The 9,531-nt window shown below is 51.1% G+C and overlaps 1 protein-coding gene across 6 annotated transcripts in view; it reads left to right on the top strand.

The window, feature by feature from the left end:
- The first annotated feature begins 916 nt into the window (after positions 1 to 916).
- The window catches only part of LOC111148912 (KIT proto-oncogene receptor tyrosine kinase), an 83,015-nt gene continuing 74,400 nt past the window's right edge, over positions 917 to 9,531 (top strand). For 3 of the 6 annotated variants that reach the window (XM_022505699.1, XM_022505697.1, XM_022505695.1), the window contains exon 1: positions 930 to 1,064. In XM_022505699.1, coding sequence (XP_022361407.1) covers positions 998 to 1,064 — 67 coding nt within the window. In that variant the 5' untranslated portion in view covers positions 930 to 997. Of the gene's footprint in view, positions 1,065 to 9,531 lie in introns of all 6 variants that reach the window. The other 3 variants (XM_022505694.1, XM_022505696.1, XM_022505698.1) reach the window with 3 other exon arrangements.

Here is a 9,531-nt window from a genome sequence, read left to right as displayed (position 1 = left end):
CTCCTGGTACAGGCTAAGGCAGTTAAGAGGACCGTCGGGACCCCTGTGCCAGTAACTGTCCTCTGGTACCGAGGCAGACAAATTACAGGGCAGGGGGTGGGGGTGGGGTTGGAGGGGGAGGCTTGCAAAGAGCTTAGCACAGAGACCCTGGCGGAAATGGGTTGAAAAACTCCGGATCCCAGATCAAACTTCGCAAGCCAAGCTAGGTTCCCAGGAAAGTCTCTGCAGGGGCTTCTTTGGCGGAGGCCACGGCCGACCAATAGAAACAAATTGTATTCTTACGGTTAAGAGCAGGTGGAGAAACGGAGCGTAAAGAATTACCTACGCCCCGGCTCAGCATTTCACCACGGTGTCAGGCGCCTAGCTTGGCCCTCCTTGCTTACATAAATGGAAAAGAACGTGGGGGCCCAACTCCCAATCCCCTGCGCCCCAACTCCTGTCGGTTCCCGCACCACCTCCGCCACCAGCGGTGTCTCTTCTCTTCCCTCGGGAGCGTGCTCGAGGGCCGGGCGGCGGACCTTTATTGTCTGGGGAGCACCTGCCAGGTGGCGGGCCCGTGCCCTAATGTGCGCTGGGTGCCGGGCTTCACAAAGCGCGCGGGCAGCACCCCCCTCGGTCTGGGAACCGCCTGGGGCCCCAGACCACATCACAGGGGAGGCGGAGAGGTAGAGAGATGAAGGGGCTCGGGGGTCAGGAGCAGGCGGCGAGGGCCAGCACGCCCTCCTCCTCCCCGCCCGCTCAGCCCCCGGGGATTAGCACGTCGAAGGAGCAGAGGCCAGACGCCGCCGGGAGGGAGCGAGACCCGGGAGCGAGGGAGGGAGGGGAGGCGAGGAGGGGCGCGGAGAAGGGGCGTGGTCAGAGCGCAGGGGGAGGGCGCTGGGAGGAGGGGCCGCTGCTCCGCGCTCGCGGCTCTGGGGGCTTGGCTTTGCCGCGCTCGGTGCACTTGGGCGAGAGCAGGAACGTGGAACGGAGCTCCGATCCCAGCGCAGCCACCGCGATGAGAGGCGCCCGTGGCGCCTGGGATTTTCTCTGCGTCCTGCTCCTCCTGTTTCGCGTCCAGACAGGTGGGAGAGCGCCGCGGGCCCCCCGGGCCGCGTCCCCCGCCCCGTTGTAGCCCGTGCCCCTGGGGGCTAGAACCCGCTGGGGTGGGGGGTGGTTCGTCGGCTGAGGTGACGGCCCTTCAGTGCCCGTGCTTTTCAGGCTCCGGGAAGGTTCGAGGCGTTCCCGGGACTCTCCTGCGTCCTGCCTCGCTCACCTGCGCGGGGAGCCCCTGCCGCGGTGGCGAGGGTGCTGAGCCGGGGGTCTTGAGGGAAGGAGGGCAGCGAGGGGGCTCAGCAGTGGGCGAGGTGCGGTCGCCGGCTGCAGGCTGCGTGCGAGTTCGGGGCTGCTTTTGTGTAGAGGGTACGGGGTGGGGGGGCCGAGGCGGGCGGGTCCTGGGTCCGCACCCAGCGCGTTATCTCCGCGGTGCGAGGCGCGGCCGCCGCTTCCTTTTGTTAAAAGTTGCGCGTGTGTGACCAGCGCACTGGACGAGCAGCCCGCAGGTTCCTAGCCGCGCCGAGGGCAAAGTTGGAGAGCGTTTTCGTCGCTCTGCGGCTGCCGCTTTCCAAACCGCGGGCGCTCTTTGTGGCCAGAGCTGGGGACCGACCCTCTGCCGCCTCTCCTTGAGGCGTCCCCGGGCCCCCTGGCTAGGCATTTAGCCCGGGGAGCGCGCGGCGTGCGGCTCTGGGGCCGGACCCCGCGAACCTAGAGGTGGAGGCTACGGAGACAACTTGGGCAGGGCGTGTGGAAAGCAGCCGCTAGGTTGCAGACTTTTTGCCGTTGTAAATCCCATGCCAGAGGCTCGCCCCTTTCCGCCGGGGTGCCGTTTCTTTCCTGCCACGCGCCTCCGAGCGGCTGGTGGCTGCGTTTGCCGCCTGCTCCCGGAGGAGGCAGGGACAGTGCGCCCGGACGCTCAGGTCCTCCGCCCGGCCGCCTCCCGCGCCCCAACGGGATGCCCGGACAGGCTGGCGGGGCTCTGCAAGCCGCTCGGATCGGTGTCTGCGACCTGTAATTTCGGGTCCCCGTTTTCTTTGGGAATTTTGAGATTTGCAACACCCTTCCCCACGTGATAGCCACACTACTTAAGGCCCGCCTGGGGCGGGGGTGGGAGATGGAGTGGAACTTTTCTGTAAATCTTCCTTGGATCTTGAAGCTGTCGTGAAAATCCGGTTCTGTCTGCGCGGGAACTTGGGTCTGAAGGTGGGGGAGGAGGAGGATTTGCGGGCTCCTGGAAGCTCTCGGTCAGATTCCTGCCCCTTCTCCCCCCCCCCCCTTTTTTTTTCTGGGTGTCGCTGGTGCGCGATCGAGAACAGGTCGCCCGGCTAAGCCTTGAAACCCTGCTCTCTCCCAGGTCATTTTTTGAAAAACCTTTAAGGCTATCCCGGTGATGCAAAGACGGAAAGTGAGTCTGAACTGGGATTTGAGGGTTAAACAAGGAAGCATCGCTGTGAACTGTCGTGGTATTCCATTGACCACTGGTCAATTTCCCATAAAGTCTCAAGGTGCAGCCTCCCTACTCCCGGGGCTGGAAAGGCATTGTGAGGGCTTTCCTGTGGAGGAAGGGAGGCCTCGCACCTGGATCTGGACCTTGTGAGGTGATGGTGACAGTGGGGAGGGAGGAGGGATGATCCTGAGTGAGTGCCCGGATTCCGTGGCGGATTTGACCGGTCAAGCTTCAGAGGACATATTTCGTCCTTACGTCTTTGTGCCTTGAAATGAAGGCTCAAATACCTTGGCATTTTTAATTTCACTTAAGGTATGTGTACGGACTCAAACAGGGCGCTGGCACGACAGACCACACAGAATAGTTACCTTTTAAAAAATTAAATGAATCCGTTGCTTCCTTCTTCCTCATAATTATTCCTGCTCCATCCAGTAGATTTTGGGCAGAGGGAATTTTAAGGTCTGGCTCCTGGGGGGCAGTATGGTATAGTGACAGAGCCTTGAGCTGCCCTTCTGGTTCTCCTTTTCCAGCATTTATTAGCCGTGTGCCCTTGGCAGGTCGTTTAAATTCTGGAGATCGCAATTTCCTCAAGAGGATGGTGAAGCATCTTTTGGGCCCCAAATTCTCCTCTGACAGTGTTCTGAGTGTAGATAGCAATTTTTCTGAATTCTTTTCCTGATTCCTTTCTGTCTCCCTGAAATTCCTCTGCCTCCCCTGGTCACAGGGTCCACTCGTGGTATGCTGCTGGTCAGCCTCTGCCTAAAGCAGGAAATTGTGGTTTATTCTGCTCCCTCCAGGATCCAAGCACGTTTGCCCCGTTTCCCTTTGAATTCACTCAAGGAGGCGCCAATTCTGTAGGACTCTCCATCACCACTCCCTCAGTATTTATGACTCCTGTGCCCAGTGAGGTGAACCTGAAGGAAATAGTGAATCATACCTTTCCCCTTTGTTCCTGCAGGTGTGAGGTCGAAGTCATACCCAGCTGCTGGCCCTGGGACATTTTGGATCTTATCCTGTTGGGAATAATATGATGGTCTCGTAAAGTCCAGAAAAGTCATTTAGCCCCATTCTGGTCTTTCCCACTCATCCAGATTTTTTTCCTTAGGATTGATAAATTATGTATGCTGTGTTATTGCAACACATTTTCTGATGCGCCTTAAATTTTACTTTGTGTGTTGTACATAGTTGTTCTTTATTCGGAACTGGGCCAGGCCCATGCTGGGTGGTTGGGGGGGGGTGGTGCTTTATACTTGGTATTTCTAGTCCTTCCAACAAACCCTGGTGGTGGGGGTAGTACTGTTGTCATCCCTACCATTTTATAGCTGGAGAAACTGGCTGAGGATTAGTCAGTTACCAAATTAATGCGTGGTTGAAGCCTGACATTAGCCCCACATATATGCCCATCTGTGTATCCATTCACATGCCTTAACAGAATCAGGTGTGTGATTCATTGGAAACTATGCAATGAACACATATTTATATGTCAGGGTATTGTTGGAGGTTCTGGGACTACAGGATGGTCAAGGTCATTACCTTCCAAATTTTGGTAAAAAAAAAAAAAAAACCACAATTGCCTGTCTTAGGATGTCTGAGGTAGTGTTCTCAGTTTGAAGAGAAGTATTCACTGGGAAGGGGAGTCATTAAATTCTGCTTCCCTGGGGAGCGTGTAGGCAATGGACCCTGGGCAAGAAGGCTGTAGGTTTTAGCTGTCCCATTCCAAAGGCCCTCAGAAATGAGGATAAGCTGTCTCTAAGGTGATGGTGGAAATCAGTTGATCTTTTTCCCCCATCCCCCACTCCAGAAAATTAAAAAAAAAAATGCTCTCAGCATTATTACATACTTGTGGCATACTTGTGTAAGAGCAGACCCCCAAGGAATGAGTTAATACCGCTGGTCATTTAGGGACAGATGTTGTGGTGATGAATTTTGCTGCTGTTGTTGACGGCTGCTAGAAGTTACCCTTAGGATTTTGACTCATTTCCTCAAGTCTTTCCCCCCCAGCTGATTAAAGAAGGACACCAGGAAATGAGCCGCGGTGTCCAGGTGGAATTCTTGAAGCTGGCCTTGCAGGACGGGAACCCCTTAAAGGCAGTGGTCAAGGCCGCAGCCGCCTTTGCTCCAGAATGCATTTAGTTGAACGGTCGGCGGACGGGCTGGGACAAGGGAAGGGCTTTATTTTGCCGCATTGGTGTGTGGTTGACTTTCAGAATAAGGGATTGAAAGACATGGGAAGGGGTCTTAAATATGCAACATTTTATAGGTGGCTTCTGTAACTTGAATGGGTAGTGCATGAGTTTGAAGCCGGAGGGAGGAGTGCCTCCACAGGAGTAAGTGGAGGTACAAGTGTGAGTCTAGGGCCAATCTTTGTTGAAAGGGAGGGGACTTGGAGGAAGTCTGGCCTAGTCCCTCTGATTTTGGACGTTTGGCACCAGAGACCGGTCATCTTTTGACTTCAGACTCTAAATAAGTAGAGAGGGGTTACTGGCTGATAGCCCATCTACGCATTTGTTGTCCCCCCCCCCCCCCCCCGCCCCATGCTTTTTAAGAAAACATCCAGGCCATACTTAAAAATCTGGAGAATTTATGTCAAGATCTCGATTTGTCTGTTCTCTTGAAGAACTGAGAACTCTGTCCCTTTCGATGGACCTGTGGTGTTTAGGAGGCCCTAAGAAATAACGCTCTCCAGCCAGCCCTTAAACGTGTAGACATTTAGCCTTAGGCCCTGGTGAGTGTAGATGGGACCACATAGGTACCTGGTGGACAGAGCACAGGCCCAAGGAGGGACTACAGCCTTGTATTAGTCTGCTGGCTTTGTGGCTGACACCTCTGGGGCCTTGGAGCAAGTCGTTTGCCCTGCTGAGTTTACTTTTTCCGTCTTAGTTTCAGCTGTGTGACTTTGGCAAATTCCTTAACCATTCTGTACCATCCTGTGCCATCCTGTGCCAGTAAATGTGTTTCTACCTGGAGAGTTTTTAGAATAGTGATGCCTGGCACGCTTTCTAGTACAAGCTCCGTACAAGTCTGTCATGATTATTATCTGTAAAATAGGAATTCTTGTTATGCCTAGCATGGAAATCATGCGCACTCTAATATGGTGGGTTGTCCTGCAAATCAGAAAGGGATTTTTGTACAGACTCCCTGGCCCAGGGTGTGGGATGGGCACCTGATGAGCCAGTGAGCTCTGTGAGTATGTAGAATGTGACTTTCGCTTTGCCACCTTTGCGTGCAGGTATCAGTAAGTGCTAACACGATGGCTTTTAACGTGAAATAAACTTTCATTTTTGTTGTGCGTTTTAGATAGTTTTTGACCTAACAGTTGGGAATCACTGCTCCGAGACTGAACAGATCTTGGACCTCCCCCCTCCCCCCAAGAAATACAAGTAACCCAGCCCATTTCTCCAGTGCAAGCAGTCACATCAGCGGACTCTTCCATTCATCTTACGCTTTAGCTTTTGTGCTTACATTTTGGTTTCTGCACACTTTGTGCCTCCTTTTCTGACAGCTAGGTTTTCAACACTTGCAAGCTTTAAGCTAAATTGTTATCCAGGGTGGAGGGCGTCAGAGGTAAGACCTTGGGCTCTGAAAGGGACAACCTGGGTTTTTACCCAGTTTGACCCCTTGCCAGCTGTCTGCTCTGGGAGAAAACGCTTCCTTCCTGGAAGCTTCAGTTCTTCATGTGTGACCCAGGGATGGTGGCATGGGCTCCCAAAAGGAGTAAATGAAATTATCCACATAATGTCCCTATCATGGTGTCCCTCACGGGGACAGCATGGGGACTCCACAACAGGGCGATTTTATGTTCCTCTTTCAGCTTTGTCTCTTAGAAAAAAATAATTGGAAATGGATTAAAATCAAATTATATAGAGTGGTGGGTGTTTGTTTTTTAGTAGTACTATGAAATGTATACATTTAACGTCTAGTTTTTTTTCCCCCCTTTTTTTTTTTCTTTCTTAAATCTACTGTTAGTGGCAGTGCATTGTTCTCTCCCTGGTTCTTTGTTTCACTGGATATTTTGCACATTTCGGTGAATACAGATTTCTGGATGAAAGTTGAGGAGGGAAAAATGGCCCTTTTCTCAAGGTGGCCCAGTAAGAGTAACTCACATGGAGTTTAGGAACCCTATTACCTTGTAAAGTGGCATTGATGTCACCATAAGAGTGAGGGCCTTTTCTGTGACTGCCTCCCCTCGGAGTGAGGGACCAGGCTGACCTTGGCCATTGCCCCAGGCTAGGCATGCAAAGGGGCTTGGTATATATGAACGTCTCCTGTGCTCTAGGACAGCGCTTTGAACATAGTAAATGCTCAGTAAACATTTCAGAAAGAGTCAAAGGAAGATCTATCAATCCCCAGGCCTTGGTCCTTGCCAGCACTGCAGGTATGGGCAAGAGGTCAGGGAGGGATGGACTAAGAGCACAGCCTCTGATTTAAAGCGAATTTGGCATCAAATGGAGTGCTAAGTGCTCAGGTGGGATTTCAGAGGAGAGGGGTTTATGTCTTTGTGGGCAGATGATAGAGATACAGAGATCAGTAGAGGTGTCCAGGTAGAAGATAATATCTGAGGTTAATTTCTGTGTGTTAGAGGGTAGAGGGTCTCCAGTAGAGGCTTCCGTTGGAAGCAAGCTGTGGGAACAGGGGATAAGACTTAAGTTCTTATTTGAGGATTGTCGGGCCTTTCAGGTGGTGTGATGGTTGCAGTGGATAGGGAATTGGAAGGGAAGGGGCTGGAGAGGTGGGCTCTTTGATTAGCCTCAGGGAACATTGGAGGGAGGGCATATCTAGTATTGAGTTGTGTCCAGATTCTGAAAAGAGCTTGGAGGTCAGGGCTAAGGTGAATCCCACCCAGGAGTGGCTCTCTGGGATTTGCTGACTAAGCCCAGGCGGCTCACTCCACCATTCCATCCAGTCCCCAACCTGCCCCGAAAACTTGGACACCCCCTTGCTGTGGGTAACCAAGACTGAGGGAGGAGTGTACGCATGCACGTGTGTGTTTACATTTCAGTAAAATATACATAACATTTACTGTCTTCATCATTTTGAGGTGTACAGTTCAGTAGTGTTAAGAACACTCACGTTGTCGTGCAACCCATCTCCAGAACACTTTCCATCTTGCGAAACGAACTCTGAGCCCATTAAACACTCATTCCCTATTCGCCCTCCCCCAGCCCCTGGCAACCATCATGCGCTCTTCTGTATTTGTGAATTTGACTACTCTAGGGACTTCATAGAAATGGAATCCTTGAGTATTTGTCCTTGTGACTGGCTTGTTTCGCTTCGCGTAACATCTTCAGGGTTCATCCGTGTTGTAACATATGTTAGAATTTCTTTCCTTTTTAGAGAGGGAAATGTATGGCTGTGTGTATGTGTGTATGCATATGCATATGCACATGTGTTAATTTATACCATATTTTGTTTATCCGTTCATCCATCAATGGACACTGCCTGGGTTGCTTCCCCCTTTTGGCTGTTCTGAATAATGCTGCTGTGAACACGGCTGTGCAGATATCTGTGGGAGAGTTTCTCAGGGGCCTTGTTCAGGACGGTCAGGCTCATGGCCGAGCTATGTGTTGATGGGGAGCTGGGCAGAGGGGCGTTCAGACTCTATCTACATGGCGTCTGGGTGAAAAGATGAGGGCCTGGGTGTGAGGGTGCGTGCTCTAGAAAGAAGGGAGAACTCATGGGAGACAGGAAGATAAAGGTGGTCGACTTCATTCACTTGGCAAATTCACAGGCATATTGGGTGTATCAGGCACGGGTGAGATTGAGGGGAAGTGGGGAGCGGGAGTTCCCACAGGCCTGCGTAACTGGGAAGACTGGTGGTACTGTGAAATAAATGGAAAATAAAGCCAGAGGAGGAACCCATCATTTGAGGGGAGGAATAGGGTATCAGTCTCTGTTGTGGTTATTTATTGACTGTTTATGGGCTGCGTTTATTTGAAACTCAATTTCGCAGACATGATGGTAGATACAAATGAGATTCTTCATAGGGTCAGGTCCATATAAGGGCAAAGCTATACCCCAGAAGTCACCAGAATGTGGCCGTGTAAAAAAATCAGGGGTAGGATATGGGGATTTTAAAAGAATTGTGTGTTGTGTATCAGTCATAAAATGAAAAGTAAATTTTCATGAAAAGGAAGATAATTCTGCATTTATTCTCTGCATTAAGCCGTTTTTAAAGGGTGTTCATTGGCTTTCTCAGAGAACAGAATGGGCATTGTGGGTATGAGGGAGGACAGAGTTGATTAAAGCTTTGGCAAATAGGTCCTTTGCAGGCAACATGAAGAAATTGGACTTATTAAGCTGGAGAAGATAAGGTGAGGAAGTTTTAGAGAATGACAGTCTCCAAATATTTGTAATATGTGAGTGAGGAATGGGACAAAATGAGAGCAGTTTAAATTGCCCCAGAAGAAAATTGAGATTTTTTTTTTTTTTTAAGGGAAGATTCTTTGATTGGAAGCTTGGAAAATACTTTATTGCATTCCCAGAACTAGTTGTAGGGTCTTTGCTGCAAGTATGAGGAAAGCCAAATACTGTCATTTTGAATGGTTGGGTACTGCTTACCTCAGCTGGTCTGATGACCCTTTCAGGGCTTATCTGAAACCTTTTCTAAATAAAACACGTAGCCATTTTCCCTTCTCCCCAGCCTGGGCTTTGGGCAGAGTGTTTCTCTAAATTCTGGTTCGACTCTAACACAATCCACCACTCTTCACGGTTTTGGGCTGTACTGGAAATAGCCAATAAAGAACCCACAGCTTGAACATGGGTTATTGATCTGCTGGGGGCCGGGGGTTTCCGGCCACAGAATGGATGGTCACAGTGTGATTACTTAAGGCGAATGCCAAGGTGAGAGACGCAAAAGAAGTTTCGAGGTCTAGAGGCATGTGTCCTTGATCATAATTAACCCTAAGGACGATCGTGCCCTGGCATCCCCCAACTGGCTGATGATTTCTCGAGAATGCCAGCCGTGCCCCACGTGGGCCGAGAAATCTGTTCAGGCTGAAGGAAGTCCTTTTCCCTTGATTGCTCCGGTGGATTGGTAGATTGTTCACTCT

This window comes from Enhydra lutris, unplaced genomic scaffold (assembly GCF_002288905.1).
Source record: "Enhydra lutris kenyoni isolate GAN:26980312 unplaced genomic scaffold, ASM228890v2 scaffoldscaffold21, whole genome shotgun sequence".
Classification (NCBI taxonomy): Eukaryota; Metazoa; Chordata; class Mammalia; order Carnivora; family Mustelidae; genus Enhydra; species Enhydra lutris.
Note: the sequence above shows the minus strand (reverse complement) of the source record. Positions and strands in the feature narration are given on the sequence as shown.